A 23,292-nucleotide genomic window follows, 5' to 3' on the forward strand; every position below is an offset into this window, starting at 1 on the left:
GCATTTTGTGAAGTCTTGCCAGTTTTAGTGTCATGTCTCTTCCTACCAATTTTAACAACTCTACAGTAACTTCATCTTCCGCCAGGGCTTTCTTGTTCTTCATTTTCTTCAATGCATGTTCTACCTCATCAGGAAAGATATCAGGTATGTTGTATGTGTTACTAATTTGCGATCCATCTCCCCACTGCTGGCATCATTCCCTCGCTCCTTGTATAACTCCTTATAATAGTCTTCTGCTATTTGAATTATGCCTTCATCGCTATTCTTCAGTTTCAGTATCATTTGTCTTTCTGTATTACTGCTCATGGCTGCTGATTTAAATCCTTTGTTTTCCCTTAATGCTTGTTCTACTTTTATTGTGTTAAATTTTCTTATGTCCTCTCTGAGTCTCTTTCTAATGACTTTGCATAACTCAGTATACTCAATTTTCTCCTTGTCAGTGTTTTTCTTGCTCTTCATTTGTCGTCTTCGATTCATCGTGACAAGTGTTTCTTGATTAATTTTTTCTTCTTTGGATTTCTTTTTACCTGTAGGTTTCTTGGGCTTTATCACTTTCAGAAAGTTGTAATATTCTTTGTCGATATCTTGGTCCTGCGCAGTCTGCAGAAGCTTAAACTTGTTCTTGAGTTCCAGTACATACTGCTTTTTCTCCTCTTCTGTTATCTCAAAGACCTTTGCATTATTTACTTGAGTCAGTTGTTTCCTTTCTTTTGTTACATCTTTATCAAGTGTGCATCTTACCATTCTGTGATCACTTCCAACATTTACCTTGTTCAGGATCATAACATCATTCACAATATATCTTCTGTTAGTGAGGATGAAGTTGATTTCATTAGTTGTTAATCCATTTGGGCTCTTCCATGTTCACTTTCTGTTCACCCTTTCCTTGAAAAAAGTGTTCATTACTGACATTCCTCGAGATTCTGCAAATTCCACAAGTCTTTCATTTCTTTCACCAATTCCAAAATTTCCTATAGTTCCCCTTTCTGTGCTGTTTTGTCTCTTTCCAGTCTTAGCATTGAAGTCCCCCATAATGATAGTGTAGTGAGTTTTCTGTTCATCTAGAAGTCTCTCAATTTCGGTGTACATTTCTTCAATCTCTTCATCATCATGGCTCGATGTTGGTGCATAAATCATTATAACCTTTATCTTATACCACTTAGAAATCCTGAGCATCCATACTTCCCCATAACCGATAAATCCAAAACTGATAAAACAGCCCTCAGCACTTTGTAAGCTGTCCAGAAGATCCACAAAGCCAAAATAATGGCCAAATTCATGCAGTGGAATTGCCATGGATTCCAACAGAATGTTGATGACATCAAGGCCCTCCTCCATAGGCACGTCAATGTGCGTTTGTTTGCAAGAGACATATCTAAAGGCAAGTGAGGACCCTACCTTATGTAATGTTAATGTAATACGCATGGACAGAACTGGGGATGAACCCTGTCACAATTGTTGCCATTCTAGTAGGAAACCATACCGCTTTCCAAGTAATCCCACTTACAACCACCATAGAGGCAGTTTCTGTTTGCATCTTTGTAGGTGTTCTTCTAACAATACATTTAGTGTATTTGCCAACTGGGATCAGCATCTCCCAGGCAAACCTTGATGATCTCATTGCACAACTGCTGCTCACATTTTTTATTAAGAGATTTTAACAAACATAATAACCTTTGGATACTAATATGAGGGACTGTAAAATAGAACGCCTGCTTGGAAATAATGAGCTTGTTCTCCTGAATATGAGCACAACGTTCTACCAATATCCCACCACAGAGAATTTAATAACCTTTAAACTTGCACTTGCCAAAGCATGGTATATGCAACATCAGAGCCAGGGGTATCTTGAATAAACTTTTCATCATCCATAACCCAGGCTGCTAGCTCAAAAGTAGTATGGGATAAGATTTGGAAACGGAAGGGAAAATATCTACCATGCCCTTCAGTGATCCTAGAGCACAGTGGATGTCCAATTGCAGATCCAACTGCAGTTACAAATATTCTGTGGTAAACATTTGCAATAATATCATTCACTCCAGCGTTCTTGGCCTAAAAGAGAAAAATGAGAAACATGCGTTAAACTTCTCTTCAAAAGGGCTTGCACCATACAGCAAGCCCTTTACACAGGAAGAGTTAAGTGCAGCACTCTTTCTAACATGGGCAAATGCTGTCGGGCAGCATCTATTACAAAATGATAAAACACATCTCAATGCAATCTAAGGATTATCTTTTAATTTTATTTAATAGAATCTTTCTTGCCAAAGAATCCCAGTTTCCTGGCAAAAGCCAATTGTCCTTGCCTTCCAAACTCTGAGAAGCTGTCTATGCAAGATCCTGGAAAGAATGATCAGTGCTTGCCTTATGTGGTATTTAGAAACAAATGGCCTACTTTCCAATACACAGTTTGTGTTGCTTCTGAAGAAACCACTTTGTACACTTTAGCTCATTTAATTATTATTATTATTATTGCTCTTATATTATTTCTCCCTGATTGGGGGTTCCACCTCGTGACAGGTATTGCTACCAGGTACACAGGGTCATTGTTGTTATGTCTGGTGTTACTGTTGGTCGAGGAACTCTCTGACTATCCTTGTAGGTGTTCGCTGGGAGACCTATTGCTGTTATGTAGGGTCTTTGGCACCATACCTGTGGTTGACACGATGATCGAGATGGTCGTTACTTGTTGCATATGCCACATTTCTTTGATCTCCTGTTTTAAGTTCTGTCATGGTTTCAATCTCTTTACCAGTCTGCAGCTAGTTCCGGTTGACTAATTTTCCCTGGTGCAATCCATTGGTCTTGCATTTGTCTAGACCAAATTCCATCCTAATATCATTGCTGAATTCTTCGGTGATTTGGAATAGTAGCTGGAGGTTCTTCTCGGTTCCCGCATAGAGCTTGATGTCATCCATGTACATCAGATGGGTAAGAGTGTACAGGTTCTTCCTTTTTCTTTGAGGTTATATCCATACTTACTACTGTTGAGCATGGTGGATAGCAGGTTAAGTGCTAGACAGAACCACAATGGGCTCAGGGCATCTCCCTGAAAGATTTCTCTCCTGATTGGGATTGTCCTGATTGTGATGTTTTCGACCTTAATGGTGGTACTCCATTTCGCCATCGTTTCTCCTAGGAAGTTTGTCACTATTGGATTGACTTTGTAGATGTTCATCACCTCTATTAGCCAGCTATGAGGCATTGAGTCGAAGGCCTTGCGGTAATCGATGTAGGCTGTGTACATTTTGCAGCGCTTTTTGTAGGCTTGCTCTCTATAACCACGGCATCTATGGCTAATTGCTCCTTGCATCCTTTCTGCTGTTCCGCCATTATATTCTGGCTCTATAAGTGGTCTGATATCTTCCTGGTTATGCAGCTGGTCAGGATCTTGTACATTGTTGGGAGGCAGGTGATTGGCCTATATTTCGCCAGGTTTCTTGTATCTTCGTCTTTAGGTTTCAGATATGTGATTCCTTGAGTTAGAAACTTTGGGATTGTCTCTGGGTGCCTTATCATTCAGGTGAACTGCTCTGCCAGGTGCTTGTGTGTGAGTGTGCAAGCGAGCTTCTTGTACCAGTAGTTGTGAACATTATATATTCCTGGAGTTCGCCAGTAGTGAGAGTTCAGATCATCTGTTTTACTTTTTCCTGAATCTCCCACCCTCTAATTTCTTGTACATCCTTGCAACATTTTTGCATTCTAGTTGTATCCAGGTGGCTCGGCTGTTATGTCTTACTTCCCTGCTCCATATGTTTCCCCAGAACTCCTCAATCGTCTTCTTCTTGGGTGATCCTTTCCCTTCTTCTCCGAGATTCCTGTAGAAACCTCTTTGGTCCTCATCAAAGATTCCGTTGTTTATTTTCCTCTTGGAGCTCTCTTTCTATCGGCGTAGTCTCTTGCTGAGTGCAAGGAGGTTCTGCTTCAATGTGTCCAAGTACTATCCTATTATTTTCTGATTTTTTGTCTCATATTTTCTGTGGACGCTGTCTCTCTCTTGAGGATGCTCTTCACTTTTCAAATTAATTTCTTACTCCTATTGCCCCGTTGGTACTGGGTCAATTGGCCTATCTTGACTCTTAATTCTTCTATCTTCTGTTGAAATCTTCTTTCCCAAGCTGGTGGTTCCTTCAATTTTCGGTTCTTCTGCTGCTGGTCTCTCTCTCTCTTCTCTTCCATTAATCCTTGTGGAAGCACAATACATGGCTGTGTGGATGGCCTCCAGAGTTGCACCATAGATGTTGTGGAAATGCAGTATTATATGCTGATTCAGGTGGTCTGTGATTCTCCACAAGGTTCTATTCGGCCTCTGCTTCGGTATCATGTGAGTCTTTGTAGGATCCATTCCTTCGAATTCTGTTAGGGCCTTCTTCTACTCGTCCTCTATTCTGAATATCATGACCTTGTCTGTTTCCACTTCAGCTGTGATGTGGGTTGTATTTCTTCATGCTGTTTCTCCTCTCGTTTGGTGTTGGTATGTTCTTCCTCCTCTGGTAATAATAATAATAATTATTAGCTATATGGTGCAAGGAAGCCTGGGACTTATGCTGCACCAACCAAAAAAAAAATTCCTGAGTTACCCTGAGAGAGAGAGAGAGAGAGAGAGAGAGAGAGAGAGAGAGAGAGAGAGAGAGAGAGAGAGAGTCAAAAGTAGAAGGGAATCACCAAGAAAGAGAAGAATGATGATATCCAGCTCAGGATCCTGGGTGTGCCAAGCCCATACTCACCCGATGTGAGCCTGGGGTTAAAAATGTACATATGTGATGCTTTTATAAAATCCAAGCATATGGACAGCTTGGCAGTTTGGCATATTGTAAGACCTCCATAACTTTGGTCTTAGGGGCAACTTTCCTGTTTTTATTAAAAATTTTCTTTCTAATCACTGATTTCAAGTTCAGTTAGGATCTGCACTGTCTCTTGAGTGTTTTGGCAAGAGGAGAAGGAGGTCCCTCAAGAATCTGTTTTAAGTGTCATGCTGTTTGCTAAATAAACTCTATCATAGAACAACTTCTACCAGTGGTAAACAATGTCCTCTATGTTGATATTATGCTATTTTTGTCATTTGCAGAATATGAGATTCGTTGAAAGGCAACTGCAAAGGTCAATTTATCATCTTGCATCTTGATCATTGGCTAATGGGTTCAGAATTTTGTCACAGACCATTTTTGTATACTTTTGTTGGAAATGTGATCTTAATTCTGAACCAGGCTTGGGCAAAACTGTGTTCAGTGATAGCAGAGGTCAAATTACTAGGACTTTTTTTGACAAGAAGCTGACATTTCTACAACATATTTGTAATTTAAGGACAAGTTGTGCCAAAGGGTTTAACATCCTTCATACTCTTTTGTCAACTTTGTAGGGTGCAGATCACTGTACCCTACTCTGGCTCTTTTCCATCCTAAATTCGATTACGGCTCCCAGGTTTATGCTTCTGCTAGAGATAGTGCACTTCGATGGTTAGATCCGGTCCACCACCAGGCCATCCGGACTGCAACTGGAGCATTCCATACATTTCCTATCCAAAGCCTCTACAATGAAGCAAATGAACCATGTCTTTCTCTTTGATGTAAGCAGTTGTCTCTACAGTATGCTTTTAAATTAAAGTCCCTGCCCAGTTACCCCCGACATGGACATCAGTCTTTGAGCCATTATGGGAAAAATCTCTACAACTTCCATCAGATTGCCAATTAACCTTTTGGTATTCGAATCCAAGGGCTGTTACACAAACATGGCAGTAGACAATGCTACACAGTCACTAAGGCAATTCCTTCCGCCATGGCATGCCCATCTTCCAACATGTAACTTCTCCCTCAAGATCTAGGAGAAGGCCACCAACTGTCTACCGGCAACTCTTTGCAGCACATCAAATGAAATATCTGACTTTCTGCCCAGTTGAGATTAGAAATATCTTTATACACAGATGGCTATAAGTCAGAATCATATGTGTGGTCAGCTGCTGTCCTTCCACATATCCATCCATCTTCCGCAAGAAAAGAGCATATATATCACTGAGGTGCTTGCATGAGAACTAGCTTGGATCACATAAAAATTAGCAAAAATAAAAGATATATCATATACACTGATTCATCAAATATGCTGCAGGCTTTATCAACAGTGAGGTATAATCCTCATCCAGTCCTGTTCTGGATTCATCAGATGCATTATTCCCTTTTTGAACTTGAATTTGATATCTGCTTCTGCTGGATCCCATGCCACATTGGGATCAAGGGAACAATCTAGCTGATAATGCTGCAAAATTAGATCTCCTTGAGTAACTGTTGCCTATCAGTCCCTTTTACAGACTACAGGTAAACAATACATAACAAACCCCAGTGGCAAGATCCTTGCCACAGACAGGATGTAAATAAACTAAAGCAGATGAAGTCAGTAATCAAGCAGTGGCACTCCAGTCTGTGCAAGGTCCAAAAAGAGGAAGACTCTTTTCTGCTGAGAGTAGATGAACCAACTATTTTAACCATTATTCATATTTTTATGGATAATGGTTTAAAATGTTTTTTGGATTTTATTTATGGATTTTTGTCTGATATTTTTAACTTTTTACAGTTTTTTAATTTATACATACGTATTTGAATTTATCCTTTTATATTTTTGATATACAGGTAATCTTCATATAAAATGGTGATTAGGGTCCTATAAAATCTTGTGTGGTGTGAAACCGTGTTATACGGGACTAAGAACAAGTACAAAAAAGGGGGTTACATTGCAAAAGCTAACAAAAAGACACCATTTTTTTTATGACTATCGGAAACTTAATTTTCATTAAAAATAGTAATAACTGAATAGTCTTACAAACTGTGATACATATATGTCAGATTATGTACGTTCATTTAATTTTCTTCCTCTTCATCACTGCTAAGGACAATCAAATAAGAACATTTTCTGTGTTGCAGAATATCTTCATCTTCTGAACTTTCTTCTGCAGCATCTAGATTTCATGTATCTTCTGCTCTCTTAAAAAATCTGTAATCTGGGTTTGTTTGCTTTTGCTTGATAGATCTTTGCAAATTTCATGGTATAGAGCTAAGCATTTTTGAAGCTCCCTTTTTAACTTCATTCTCCTTTCAGTCAAAGGATCTGCATTCAAAAAAATAAGATTCTAATTGCTCAGCTAAGTTTATGCCTTCCTGAATGTTTTTAGTATAAAATTTGTAACTTCAAAATTTTAATCTGCACTATCATCCTCTGAATTGATGTAGTTTACCTCCGATGCCATTTCCACCAAATCCACTTCACCAGCCCCTTTTTTCTGAAAGTAATTCTTGAACGCCTCCAGTAGTAATATCATCAAAACCTTCCCCTCCTACCTACTTAGCAAGTTCTACTCTAGCACTGATTCCATTTTCTGCCTGTTCGACCATATTTCCTGAATGAACTGACTCTGGCCATACATTTTTCCAACATGCATTTAATTTTGAGATTTTCTTCTTTGAGTGATAAAGCTATGATTCCAATAGAGTTTAACATTAGCATTAGTAGAGGAATTTGATGCAAGAAAGCAAGCTTATGCAGCATCAGCCAAAAAAAAAAAAACCCCACTTCCACTTCACCCCTCTGTTCGTTCAAAATACCTGTCCAGCTGAGCCTTAAACTTATTTAGGCTATCAACTTCCACCACAAGGGATGGAAGTCTGTTCCACCAACCAACCACCCGCTGGCTAAAGGCAAATTTCCGCACGTCTATCCTACATCTGTCTTTCCTCAATTTGAATTTATGCCCTCTCAGGTGATTATTCTGAGCTAGAGGAAGAATCCCATCAGCATTGAGCATGCTCAAACCATTCAAGGCTTTATACACCTCTATCAGATCACCTCGCTGGTGCCTAGTCTCCAGACACTGTAATTTGCAAAACTTAAGCCTTTCTTCGTAAGAGCAGCCCTTTGTTACATTCACTAATCTTGTTGCTCTTCTCTGTACTCGTTCCAGCAGCTCTACATCCTTCTTGAAATGAGGCCTATAGACCTGTATACAGTACTCTAGGTGTGGCCTGACCATTGCCTTATACAAGGGAATAATCACCTCCTTATCCCTGCTGGAAAAATTCCTGTATATCATTGACAATACTCCATGAGCTACTCTTGCACCCGTCTGTACTGCTCAGAGAACTTCATATCTGCCTGCACAACCACCCCCAAGTCCCTTTCATTCTCTACCACTGTCAGTGTAGTACCACAGAGTTGATACGTTGCTCTGGGGGTGCTGTTTCCCATGTGTAGTACTTTACATTTGTCAATGTTAAACTTCATTTGCCACCTCTCAGCCCATCTGCTCAACCTTTCCAGATCCTGTTGCAGTAGCATAGTGTCAGTAGTGTCCTTAACAACCCTGCCAACCTTTGTATCGTCTGCAAACTTGAACATTAAGCTTGATATACCATCATCAATATCATTTATAAATACAGAAAACAATAATGGACCCAACACTGAGCCCTGAGGGACTCCACTAATAACATTAGTCCACGATGAGCAGTGTCCATTGATTACCACTCTCTGTCTTCTCCCCCTCAACCACCCCTTTATCCATAGCAGCAATTTGCCTCCAATGTCACACTGCTCCAATTTGTGTAGCAGTCTTCCATGTGCAACAGTATCAAAAGCCTTTCTCAGATCCAAGTATATAACATCAAAGCTATTCCCTGCATCCAGTTCTTTTGTGACTGCATCATAGTATCCAATCAAACTGGTCAGGCAAGACTTCCCCTTAACAAAACCATGCTGTGTCCGAGCTATAACTGAAGTCTTGTCTAAATGATCCTGCAGTGCTTCTTTAACCAGTGCCTCCATTAATTTTCCTGGAACAGAAGTTAAGCTCACAGGTCTATAATTACTTGTGTCAGCCTTTGATCCTCCTTTGTGAATTGGGGTCACATTTGCACATTTCCAGTCTATGGGTACCTCCCCAGAGTCCAAGGAAGCTCTCATAATTATGGCTAAGGGTTTTCTTACTTCCTTTGCTGCCTCCTTTAATATAGCTGGATAGATCCCATCCACCCCGGGTGCCTTTCTTGTGTTTATCTTCAACAATTTCTCCTCCACTTTACACCCAGTTATTTCAAGATTCTGTAGCTTACTGCTAGAGTTGAATACACCTCTGGCATTCCCCTTGCTGAATAACTCCTCATGTGTGAATGTCGATGCAAAATATTCATTTAGTTTGTTAGCTACCTGAGCAGGATCATCAACAGTTGACCCATCAATATCAAGTGGACCAATCTGATTCATCCCCTTCCTTCTAGAGTTTACATAAGTAAAGAACTCTTTGCTGTTTTTTTTTTGCATCCCTTGCCAAAGATTTCTCGTAATCTGCCTTCGCCTGCCTAACCTCCTTTGTCACTTGGTTGCATATCAACTTGTATCTATCATAGGCTTCTGTGTCATGTGTTAATTTGTAAGTATCCCATGCATTTTTCTTCTCTGCCATATGCCTCATTAGTTCATCTGACATCCATTTTGGCCTAAACCTTGAACAATATTTCTTAGTTGGTATGTAAAGCCTAGTAGCTTCCAAGATAAGTTCTTTGAATGCTTCCCATTTTGAATTTGCTGTTGGTAACATCATCAGTTGGTCCCACTGTATAGAATTTAAATACTGTCTCAGTCCATCGTAGTCGCCTTTACGGAAGCAATAACCCTTCCCTTTACCCCTAATGGTAGTTACCTCTTTGAGTAAATCCCACTTCAGCACACTGTGATCACTGCCACCTAGTGGTTCATTTATCTGCAGATTCTTAATGCATGAAGAATCACTGCCGATAATCAAATCAAGAGTATTACTCCCTCTAGTTGCCTCCCGAACATGCTGATGTAGAAAACAATTATCCAATAAATCCACAAAAGCCCTGCTAGTGTGTGAGTGACCAGCCCCCAAATTCCAGTCAATATCTGGGAAATTAAAATCTCCCATTATAAGACTCTCTGATTTACTGGCCCACTCTATTTTCCTGTACAGTTTCTTATTATACTCAACAGAGTCATTAGGCCTATAGCATACTCCTACTCTCAATTTTGATCTCCCAATGCTTATGTCACACCAAACTGACTCAGCACTGCACTGTCCAGCGATGTCGACTGGCTTCACTTCCTTGGTTTTTATGTGTTTCTTAACTAATAGCATAACCCCTCCCCCCATTCACAATTGAAAAATGTTTCCAGGCCTCCATCACTTCAATAGATTTGGAACCAATGTTTTTCAAAATCCATTGTAGCGCTTTTCTGATGTAATGAGTTTTAAAGGTAGATATAATGCCTTGATCTAACGGCTGAATTAAAGAAGTTAGTAGCTGGTAGGAACATTACTTCAATATTTGGATGGCCTGGTGCATTATCCAATAGTAATAAAACTTTGAAATCTTGATTTTTCCACTTTAAATAGTTTTCCACAGCTGGCACAAAACAATTTAGAAACCATTCTTTAAATAAATCAGCAGCTACCCAAGCTTTTTTATATACTCTTTTTATTGCATGATGATTAGAAGATCTATAAACTAGCATAGGTTTTATCATGTAATCTTCTGATGTGTTACTGCCCATAAGTAACGTTACACGATCTTTTGATGCCTTAAAGCCTAGTGCAGTTTTCTCTCTTTTTTGAAATAAACATTCTGTTGGGCATTTTTTTTCACTAAAGACCTGTCTCATCAGCATTGAAAACTGGATGTGGTGAGTATTCATGCTCATCAATAATTTTTGAAATTCCGATGCACTTTCCCCTTGAATTCTTATGTTATGTTATGTAATGAGAAGTGGTATTTAAATCAGTGAGGCACCTCCGTAGCCAGGTGAGAAGAAGCAGCAGTGCGTAGCACACGCTTCTTGATTAGACCGGGGTTCGAGCCCGTCACCACCAAATACGGAGGATGCGGAAAGGTCAGGGAATGACCACCGCATATCTTGGAGCAATATGGCCTTAGTTGCTAATGCTCCTAAAAAAAAAAAAAAAAAAAAAAAAAAAAAACCAAAAAATTTAAATCAGCGAAACCAACCTTTATTGGCAACAAACTCCAGGTTAACAGATGCTCAATTTTCTTTTAAATGGTTATAAATTTTTATAATGCCTTTTGTTTAATTACATTTCCATCTGATGGGATCCGTTTTTTACTGCTGTTGTCAGTACAAATACTGAGTGCTTTTTCAATTTTTCTCAATTATTGGTATTTGGGGATGAGCTGTTATATTTGCTGAAATGAAAGGTCCTGTAGCAACAGCAGTTCTAATTTTCTGTTCATTTTTCTTTATGGTCCAGAATGTTACTTCATTTAAATTTAAACTTTTTGCAACATATGATACCTTTCCTCTTTTTTAAGACTATCTAAAATTTGTATCTTTGATTCTAGAGAAATAAAGTTTCTTTTGAGCAGTGCTTTTTTACTTTCCTTAGGCATAATTTAGGGCTGGATTTTAATTCACAACAAAGAAACTGTTCCAATATGGTTCTTAAGAAAAGTTTAGTAATTCATACCCAGAAAAATTTATAAACAATCAAATGAAAACCAAAATAACTTTACAAAAACGTTAAAAGTCACAAACTTCACACTTCGAAATCACAATTTTTTATGGTCTCAAACAAGCACAAGTTCAATAGCACAGAACTTAACACAGGGATTTCCCAACAAAATAAAATACGGGGATTTCTGAATTATTTTTTCATAACGACTAACGAGTCAACAGCGAGGATTCACAAAAGAGAATGGAAATGTTGAAAAATTACATCCAACATAATAGTGCAGTTTTCCCCAAACAAAAGCACAAAAATACCATGTTGTGCAAGGTTTGCCACAATTCTCTAACCATGTTAGGGTGAAACTATGTTATGTTTGTACTGTTATTATAATATATTTCATTTTTTGTGTATGTGATCTTTTCTAGTGTACATATTCTCTCTCTCTCTCTCTCTCACTCCCCCCCCCAGTCATCTGTATTTGTTAAATGTACTGTCTACATTCTAAATATACACCTTTCTATTCAATTGGCTTTCATCTCTCATGAGACCAATCTCTGCCTATTGGAAATAAACAGATTTAATAATAAATAAAATTTCAGGCATTTCATTTGTGGCACACTGCTGTATCTGCATTCCAGTCATGCTCTAATGTTGTGCAGCACCTAGTTTGAGCTAATTGATAGTCCCAGAAATGTGCACAAGCTTTGTTTTGCTTTTCAAGAGCAAGTTGTTTTCCAAAGAGTTAATTTCAGGAGTTAACTCTTTCACACTATGTACATATATAATAGAAGAGACCTCGGGTATCAGGTATACTCATATTGATAAGCATATTGTAACCTCTGACCTGAATGTTAAAGAATTTATTTTAAAATAAAAATACGTAGGCATTAAAATAATTATAAAAGAAGGAAAACTGTTATGAGCATAAAAGATATTAAAAGTAAATAAAATGCATGGTATAGCAATTAAAAGCGATAAGAATATAATATATGCAAAACAGCAAATAAGTGATGAAATAAACATATAAGGAGCTCTTGAGGTATAGGGACCTCTTTTTTAACTTGTACCGAAGCAATGCCAACAGCTTTTCTTATACTCCAGTAGCTATGCTGGATATACAACACTATGGTTATCAAGCCTGGTGGAGGAGAGAAAAGAAAGAGGGAAGGAAGAGGAAGAAGCGGGCTAACATAATTTAACATTCATCAGACTCTGAACTCAGTACATGACAACTAACTGCTCAATTATTTACCTGCCATCTCTCATCACTATGTAAAATAACAGCCTCCATAATAGGATGTATGTAAGCCTCAGAATTATAATTAATAATGGGACTTGGGTAGTAAATGGATGGCCAGTGCTCAAAAAGAAGGAACTGGAAAGGCCTTCATCCTGCAGTGGATTGAAAATGGCTGATGATGAATGGGACTCACAACAGCTATATGGAGGGCCTCTAACCATAAGAGGTGGCACGCATTACGAGCCACATCCAATATTTCAGTGTTCATTTGGGGGTTAAGATTTCAGTACTGCTTGACCCAGTAATGCTTTGTGACAGCAGAGCTACTGAAATCAGTCTGGCAGATAGCTCCCTCATGCTCTGAAACTCAATCAGGTGGCCTGCTCTCAGTTTTGCCAATGCAATAACGTCGACCCTTCCATTGTTGCATCATTCATTAGTGGTATACCGTATTGCTTGCCAAGATGGTGGGATAGGTTACATTGGCGAAACTGAGTGTAGGCTATGTAATTGTGTTTCCAAACATGTGGGGCTATTTGCCTGGCTGATTTTAGCAGTTCTGCTGTCACAGAGCATTATTGGGTCAAGCAGTACTGAAATCTTAACCCCCAGATGAACATTGAAATATTGGATGTGGCTACATAATGTGCTCCACCTCTTATGGTTAGAGGCCCTCCATATAGCTGTTGTGAATCCAATTATTAATCATAATTCTGAGGCCTGCATACATCCTATTATGGAGACTGTTATTTTACATGGTGATGAGAGATGGCAGGTAAATAATCGAGCAGGTAGTTGTCACGAACTGCATTCAGAGTCTGATGAATGATTGGCTGATGAATGTTAAATTACATTAGCCCACTTCTTCCTTTTCCTTCCCTCTTTCTTTTCTCTCATCCACCAGGCTCGATGTGCATGGTGTTGTGTATCCAGTGTAACTACTGGAGTATAAGAAAGGCTATTGTTGTTGTAGTTGCTTCAGTCTAAGTTAAAAAAAGAAGTCCTGTGCCTCAAAAGCTCCTAGTATGTTTATTTTATTGCTTATTTGCTGTTTTATATTCTTATTGCTTTTAATTGCTATACAACACATTATTTCTTGTATTTGATTTTATTTACTTTTAATATCTATAATGGTCATAATTCTTGAACTCATTCATAAAGTATTCTGGTGAAAAATATTGGAGTAGGTCACCACATTTTTCTCCAGTGGTCAGTGGAAAAGAGTGGAGTGGATAAGGAGAAGAGGTTGGCAGAGAACACACTGGCTTGACACCATCAAGAGCAACACTGGCATGAGCATGAATGACTTGAAAGAAACTGTTGTAAACTGGACAGAATGGAGGCAGCTTGCCCATAAAGTCTCAGACTTTATGGGCAAGCTGTGACTGATGGATGAAAATAACAACAATGCTCATAATAGTTTTTCTTCTTTTATAATTATTTTAATGCCTATTTATTTTATTTTTAAATAAATTGTTTAATGTTCAGGTTGGTGGTTACAATATTCTTAGCATATCAGTGGACTCTCTGGGGTACATACCTAGATGTACATTTCAGGGTCATTTCAGATAATTTGCCCATTTATATATGAATTGCCTAGAACTTTTAAATAGTATTACCAAAACTTATCTGTGTTTCCAAGTGATTGTAGCCACAGTATTTGCAGTATATGACAGTAAAAAAAAAAGCTTTGAAAACCAAAAAGAAAAACTGATACCTGTTAGTTCAATTAACCATTTTGGTATGCAAAAGCTGAAATTGAATAAATTCTATAGAATTTTGATTGGTAAATCACGTTATATAGAAATCGATGTAGAGAATATTACTGCATTGATAAACAAAACACAAGAAGTTTATTTTTTCATGATTTTTTCACAAATTTTTGCCACACGTGTTTTTTTTTTTTTTTATATTTGATTTCTGGCAATAATTACACCCCAACATTGGATAATTGAGTCAGTAAAAGAACACATTAATATTTAAAAAATTTATGTGCAAAGTGTTCATTTTTATAGAACCTAAAATTCCATAAAGCAATTTGCACCACAGAGCTTACTGCCATTGAAACTTACTACCTGTAGTACAGGTATATTCAGAAAGTTCACCTCTGCAGATCCACACACACATTCTGTAAACTCACTTGTAAAAAAGTTAAAGGCTACAAATAATTAAAGATAAAAAGAGTTCAACATTTAAAATCGTGCTAATAATACATATTCTTTTTGGTTTATTAAAGAACATATAACAATATTGAGTCTTATATACTGGGCTCTAGTTTGTTTGTTTTTTTCCCCATCCAGCTCAGCCAAAGGGAAAGCACTCAAAAGCTCGAAGCGATTCATCTGCTGCCTCTAGTCATGAACAGACTGGTAAGTTGGCATCTTGTCCGTATGAATTTTTTTAGTCCACAGTTTGAGTCTCATTTTTATCTGTGAGCATTTCTTAGAAATCTTGTGTGGTTCATTTCCAAATATTGGAAGATGAACTAAACAAGATAGACCTTCTTATAAGAAGGCTTATTCACCATAATAATATAACTTAATTCATATGAAACTTTTTAACATGGAAACAAAATTGCTGATACATCCATTTGTGCTTGTGTTCTTTAATAGATATTTTGGAAACAGTTGATGTCGATTCACAACTTGGGGCACAGAAAACTGAAGCTACATTAAATGGTGGGGGTAAGTTTATATAAAAATATTCAAAATAGTATTAAAAGATTTCAGGAAGAATATCTTTAAATGAACTGTATCATTTACAAATCAAATAATATATGATTGCTATGTTGTATTTTTGCGGAAAATCTGTACATGAATGAATATCACGTCTGGGTTTACCATAAGAATAATCAAGCAAATTGGAGTGGATTATTTTATATCTTAGGCTGCATAAGTACCAACATATTGACATAAGCAAATCAGTATTTATATTCTTTTTTAATAGATATATTATTATTTTTATAGTTGCAAGGATATCTTTATTGTTTTTTGGCATTGATTTTAAAAATGCTTTATTTCACAAATAGCACTACAGAAACAAGAATTTCAAATATATAATTATAAGATTTCTTTAAAATTTTAAATAAGAAAAATTATGATTCATGTGTTGGGGTACTCGTGTGTAGAGGAATCCATAACTAATAGTAAAATAGCAAAAAATGGCCATAAGATTATGGAAATATAATTTTTCTATATTCATGAAAATAATGTTTTTTTATATTAGATTCTTGTATATCTGAAAAATGGAATCCAGACATTTCCTTTAAATTGAATATAATAAATTTTGTAGAGTTATAAGTACATTGTATTTTATAAAATATTAACATTAGGTATTTTTCCACAGATGGAGATGTAAATCGACCCGATGCATTAAATAAGAAGGCACTTGCAATCATCAACAGAGTGCGGGATAAACTGACAGGTGAGTAAGTCTGCTGAATTCTTGAGCAGTCCTTTTAGGAGGAGAAGGTTATTAGCTTACATATGTTCAATGCAGATGATCTTGATCACTATGTTCAAAAACTAAATGTAATTCTAAATAGAACACTGACATTGTAAAGAATAATTAGAACATAATATCACGGAAATATCATCATTTGTATGTCCACATTGATGGCATGAGTGTCTGGCCAATGTAATTGAAGTAATTCTGATAGCCATGTGCTGCTCATAAAAACTGCATTTTCAGTGTAGCCATATATGCATAAACTAAAAATTGACATTAGTTATTTCTAGCTTAAAGAAAATTTCCACACATTTATCCTGTAACCACCCTTTTCCAATTTAAATTTATGCCCCCTTGTGTGTCATCCGAGAAAGAGTAAAGATACTATCATCATTTAGTTTGCTCAACCCAAACCAAGCTTTAAACACTTCGATCAAGTCTCCTTGATATCTCCAAGCCTCACAGATGTCAAGTTTCCAGATGCTTCAATTTTCAGACCTGAAGTCTTTCTTGATAGGAGTACCCACCTGCTTTTATGCTTGTGAATACTTCTTGCTCTTCTTAGCACCCATACCAAGAGCTACATACTTCCTAAAATGATGATTTCATATCTGTATGCAGTATTTAAATGCATTCTAACTATTGCCATGTGCAGTAAGATAATCACTCTTTCATTGAGAACACCCACAAGCTGTCTTTGCAGCTAGTCTGCACTGCTCAGAGGGTTTCATTTACCCAAATGAAACCCTCTGAGCTGGTGACTCGTATCACCCAAATGGTATGTTATTCTGTGATAACTGCTAAACAAATGACAATTTTAAACAAAAATTTCCATTTTTCAATCCATTTGCCTAATTTATCCTGACCTTCTTCAAGTAGCAAACCTGATTATTGTCAACCCCACCTTTATACCATCGGCAGACTTAAACATTAAATTTGATATGCATACATCAGTATTATTAGTAAATATTAAAAACAATAGGGGACCAATGCTGAACCCAGAGGAATTTCACTAATAACATTAGTTCATGAAGAACACAAACCATTAATAATCACATTGTCTCCTGCCACTCAATCATTCTTTTATCCATAGCGGTAACTTGTCCCTAATTCCACACTACTTTGATTTTTACAGCAGTATCATTCTTGTGGAATAGTATCAAAAGCTTTACTGAAATCTAAGTACATGATGTCAAAATTAAATTTTGCATCCAGTTCCTGTGTGACTACTTCATAGTGTCTAATCAGATTTGATCAGACAGGATCTCCCCTTAACAGATCCATGCTGTGATTTCCACAAGACTACATTCCTGTCAGGATGATCCTAGATTACTTCTTTAACCACTAACTGTATTATTTTCCCTGACACAGAAGTAAAGTTTATAGTTCTGTAATTATTGACTTTGTCCTTTTATCCTCCTCTCTGAATAAGAGAGACAATTGCACATTTCCAGTCTGTTGAAATGTTTCCTGAATTCGTATTATTCAAGGGATATCTCATAATTATGACTAAAGTACTGCTTAACTCCTTTGCTGCTTCTTTGAACATAACAGGATAGTTTCCATAAGCTCCAGGTGCCTCATCTACTTTTAGCTTCAACAGTTTAACTTCACTAGTCTTCAAACTTCCTTTCAGTTATCATAAAACAATTTAACTCTGAGTTAGAATCAGATATACCTATAGTATCCTCATCCCTAAAAATTTTCTCACGTGCAAAAGCAGATCTAAAATATTTATTTAGTTTGCCAGCGGCCTGAACAAATTCATCAATAGCTATGTCATTCATTTCCAGTGGGCTAATGTGGTTCATTCATTTTCTTTGCATGTGCAGTCAAAGACCTTGTGATCTGCCTTGCCCTGTCTAACTCCCTTAATGACTTAATTTCAGACTAGTTTATACTTTACGGTTCTGTGCTCTCTAGTAATTATGATTCCATGCCTTTTTCTTCTCCACTAATCTCATAAATTCAATATTTATTAATGATAAGAAGGTTGGCTAGGTGGTTAATAATAATAATCAGGGAATGCCTCTTCAACAAAATTTAGAAAAAATAGGCAGACGGGCTGAGAAACGGCATTGAAGTTTAACATAGACAAATGTAAAATGCTGCAAATGTAAGATAGGACAGTAGTGTCGGAATAACATACCATGGTGTACTGCACTGTAGTGAACCAAAAGACCAGGGAGTAATTGTGCAGTCAGGCATGAATTTCTCTGAAAAGTATAGACAGGCTGGTAGGAGAGCTCATGGGATTTTTTCAATGAAGTACAGGAATTTTGCCAGAAGGGATAAGGAGATGATTATACCATTGTATAAGGCAGTTTTTAGGCCACATCTATGTATTGCACACAGGTTGAGGTGTTTAAGGCATTGAATGGATTGAATAACCTAAATGCTGATGTCATTCTTTACCTTGCTCAGACAATACACACGAGACAGTTGGACAGACAACTTGAGTAGTCTGTCCAACTGATGAAGGAAAAAGCAAACTTTTGCCTAAATCCTTGCATGGGGAGTAATTATGGGTATAAAGGGAGATGATGTCCTCAGGGAGTGATACCTTTAATTACTCCCCATGCAAGGATTTAGGACAAAAACTTGCTTTTTCCTTCATCCCCCTTCCAGATATATGCTATTTCAACACCTTTTGAATTACACCTCACCAGGATGCAGCTATTCCTGAAGAAAACCCTAGGTAAGAGAATTCTTCTGCCTTAAAATATATAATATTTCTAAAATTTAATATTCCAAAAATAGCCCATACTATCCTTTTTGGAAAAAACCCACAAAGTTTATTTTAAATCCATAATCAGATCGCAGATCCACTACAAGGAAAGGCGCCTCCGTAGCCAGGTGGGAAGAAGCAGCAGTGCGTAACGCACGCTTCTTGATTAGACCGGGGTTCGATCCCGTCACTACCAAATACAGGGATGCGGAAAGATCAGGGAATGATCACCGCATATTCCCGGAGCAATATGGCCTTAGTTGCTAATGCTCCTAAAAACCAAATAACAAACAAACAAACAAACTACAAGGAAAAATTACAATAAATTATTAGCATTTGTCCAACTTTACGAAAATTAATGGGTTTCGACTACTCAAGTTGTCTGTCCACCTGTCTAATAAAGTTTCGAGACTTCAGGACCTCCATATTTTTTTACACAATACCCATGAGAGGACATAAATTTAAATTGAGCAAGGGGAGTTGCAGGACAGATGTGCAGAAATTTGCATTTTAGCCAGAGGGTAGTTGATTAGTAACTTCCATCTGGTGTGGTGGAAGTGGGGGTTGTTTGAATTGTTGTTATTTGGTTTTTAGGAGCATTAGCAACTAAGGCTATATTGCTTCTTGATCTTAGTAAAAAGAAAGAAAAAAAAAGTCTCACAGTGATATATCCAGAGAATATGTTGGTTGCAGTAATACTGGAATATATTTGGAGGTCAAAACTCAGTAAACAGACAGCATACAATGTCAGGGCACATTTTCATAATGCAAAATCCTATTTTCGGCCTTTACATGTCAAATGTGCAGAATTCAAGGACTTCTCAGTAGAAAGTTGGGTTAACAGTTTTACATTGAGGCACAACTTATTTATGCACCACTCCACACTGATCAAAAAAACAGATGGACATTGATATTATTCTGGATTTTCTTGGTTGTTGTTATTTGGTTTTTAGGAGCATTAGCAACTAAGGCTATATTGCTCCGGGGATATGCAGTGCTAATTCCCTGACCTTTCCTCATCCTCTGTATTTGGTGGTCATGGGCTCGAACCCCGGTCTAATCAAGAAGCGTGTGCTATGCACTGCTGCTCCTGCCTACCTGGCTACGGAGGCGCCAAAGGATTTTCTTGGGCATGGCGAATTTGCAGTGTGTTATTCTCCACTCTTTTTGTTTCTGAATTATACTCAGAAATCCGTTTCATCACCTATTATCACTTTCTGAAGGAAATCTGGCTCAGTTTCAGCACAATTGAGGTCATGGCAGGTGTTCTTCCAATTTTGCTTCTGTTTTTCAATGAGATTTTTTGGCACCATTATTTCACAAATTTTGTGCATGCCCAAACACTGTTCAAATGTTGTGGATGTCTCAGTGACTCATGTTGAGCTCACCTGACATCAATCTCATGGTCAACTGTTGGTCATACACAGTAAGAGCCCTTACCTCTCTTCACTTTTATCTCTGTTGTTGCAGAAACATATCCCCCTTTGCATGGTTCATCTTCAATCACTTTATGCCCTACGAGAAAAGCCTAGTGCCATCAGTAAACTTGGGACCAGGATAAAACTTGATCTCCATGTGCTCATTTTAACTTTTCATACATTTCTGTCGTGCTTTTGTTGAGCTTGTGCAAAATTTTGTGGCATAACATTGCTTGATAATCTTTAGCTCCATTTTTTGTGAGAGTCAACAAACATTGGTTATTTACATCAAAATGGCTCAACACATAGTGAATGAATTTTGTAGTTTGGTTCCTACAAAATTTTGTGTAATGCGAAACCGTGTTATATGGGACTAAGAACCAGTACAAAAAAGGGGGGGGGTACGTTTCAGAAGCTAACAAAAATACACTTTTTTTTTTTTATGACTATTGGAAACTTAATTTTTATAGTAGTAATAACTTAATATTTTAACTTTATTTTTATAATAGTGGTAACTTAAATAGTAATAACTGAACAAACATCTTACCTTACAAACTGTGATACTTATATGTCAGATAACGTATGTTAAATTAATTTTCTTCTTCATCACTGCTAAGCACAATCTCTTCTGCAGCATCTAGATTTCATGTACCTTCTGCTTTCTTTAAAAGTCACAAACTGCATGCACGCTTTGAAGTGACAATTTTTTATGGTCAAGCACAAGTTCAATTGCATAGAATCTAACCTGGGGAATTTATGTTTTTTATATGATTGAATATTTCATGGAAGGGGAAACACATTTCATCATAATAACGTGAAAACCCACAGAATACCAGCTATCGGAACTATCACAAATGCAATAAGATCGAGTTTGCTACACGTTTTTAATTGATTACACTAACAGAAAAGACCAATAAACTGGAAACTGAAAATTGTTTTTATTGTTTTATGGTAGTGACCTGAAAATTGTTTTTATTGTTTTATGGTAGTGACCTCCAGAAATATGCTTTATAAAAATATCACGAAGGCGATAATGGCTAGCAAGTCAACTGCAGGGATTCACTAAAAGGAATGGAAATGTTGAAAATTACATCTAACATAATACTGTACAGGGTTTCCGCAGCACAAAAGCTCAAAAATACCATGTTGTGCAAGGATTGCCGCAATTTATCAATCGTGTTAGAGCGAAACCGTGTTGTAGAAGTACTGTGTTATATGGGGGTTGCCTGTAGAGGGGATAGTTCAACCTACACACTGATAAACGATATACATGCTCATTGTTGCCATGTCGCACTTTAGAAAATCAATCTCGTTAATTTTATGACATACCATATATGAAATGTAGCAAGGGAAAAAATATTTTTTTTGTATTACTAAACCTTTTTGTTTAAACCTAAATCTTTTGTTTGATAAATATTGATAGGGCTGGGCAATTCACCTTTTGCCATGTCCCTTTTTGTCTATTCACTGTGCAATCCACAGGTGAGTCCTTCTGCTTGTACCATTTCTGAAAATGAAAATCCTCTACTACTTAGTAGTTGTAAACGTTTTAATTTTTTTCCCCTCAGGTAGAGATTTTGGTCCAGACTTTACATTAGATGTTCCTCAGCAGGTGGATCTGTTAATCAAACAAGCAACTTCACATGAGAATTTATGTCAGTGCTATATAGGATGGTAGGTGTCTTTTTTTTAATTAATGATTTTGTAATTTAACTTAAGATGATAAGATAATATAGATTTCCACTAATAGATTTCCACAAATTTATTATAGTTGTAAGGCTATAAAACTAATAAAGCCACCATTTTTCATATTACTTTGCTGAATTCTGTCATCGAACTTTTTGAATACATTTGGATATTTTTCTATATTCTCTTTTCTAATCTTTCTATTGGGATACTTTCTACCTTGTATACGTTTTGTTATTATTGAGTATTTTGCTCTAATGGCATTGATGATCCTTGCTTTAAGGTCCTTCAAAAAACATGATTTTGATATGTAAATTATACTTTTTATATGACCCCATAAAAAAAATTTCAGTGGCAACAAGTCAGATTTCTGCCTATGCACTTCTCTGAGAAAATGTCATTTAGAAAATATCGTACATTTCAAACATAGTGGCACAGAGCCCCTTTCTTGCTAAAAGGTGTGAAAAAAGATTTATGTTAGTTTCAGAATTTACTATTTACGATTACTTCAAAAAAGAAAGGACCAATACACATTTAATTCTTTTGAGTGTTTAAGAAGTTTATTTAATATTGCCAGACTCTCTGTGGTTCTTGATTCTATAAATCAAATAATTGTGGTAGTTGACGCTGTGATTAATGTGAATAGGTCATACTCTGTTGCTAACGTGAATCCGTTATACTCTGTGACTAACAAATACATCATCATCATACTAGAGCAACTCCAAATGTTTAAAGTAGGGAAGCAAGTGCTGAACCTACAACAGCAAAGAATTTGTTATACAGTAAACCCCCGCTATTCGCGGTATCTGTATTCGCGGTTTCGCGTATTCGCGATCGCCGATTTAATATAAAATGAAACCTAAAAAAAATGTGAATTTTAAAGCGCCATGAATATTTTCCGCCATAAAAAAACATGAGCGTGGCTAAAATTATCTTTGCCAGTCAAAACAGCGCTCAGTGGGTGGGGGGAGATAGTTGACAAAATCGCGAGCGTGGATGTTTCTCGCTAATCCTTGTTCGGTATGTGTTATGCGCTTGCCATGCAAGGTTTCGTCGTTTGCTTTTAATTTATATGCTTATAAATTGATCTTATTATCATTTTTTTTTTTTATCTTTGCTATTTTTTTCCCTTGATGCGCAATATTTTTTCAGTAAAAGGTAAACTGCAGCCATTATCAATTTATAAATTGATATGCTTACAAAAATGACAAATCTACCGTTTTGCAGTGTAAAACAGACCTTTTCGAGTTTTTTAACGGAAGGAAAGTGACTTTATTGTGGACAAGTTCTTTCTAACCCCTACAAAAATATGGCTACG

The 23,292-nt window shown here is 37.0% G+C and overlaps 1 protein-coding gene across 1 annotated transcript in view; it reads left to right on the forward strand.

Moving 5' to 3' along the window:
• mTor (serine/threonine-protein kinase Tor) overlaps nt 1-23,292 on the forward strand; it is a 704,297-nt gene that overhangs the window by 676,422 nt on the left and 4,583 nt on the right. The window contains exons 54-57 of the mRNA XM_090387576.1: nt 14,996-15,064; nt 15,308-15,379; nt 16,041-16,118; nt 21,857-21,962. Coding sequence (XP_090243702.1) covers nt 14,996-15,064; nt 15,308-15,379; nt 16,041-16,118; nt 21,857-21,962 — 325 coding nt within the window. The remainder of the gene's footprint in view (nt 1-14,995; nt 15,065-15,307; nt 15,380-16,040; nt 16,119-21,856; nt 21,963-23,292) is intronic.

Source organism: Mastigoproctus giganteus, chromosome 13 (genome assembly GCF_048544385.1).
Source record: "Mastigoproctus giganteus isolate SK-2022 chromosome 13, ASM4854438v1, whole genome shotgun sequence".
NCBI lineage: Eukaryota > Metazoa > Arthropoda > Arachnida > Uropygi > Thelyphonidae > Mastigoproctus > Mastigoproctus giganteus.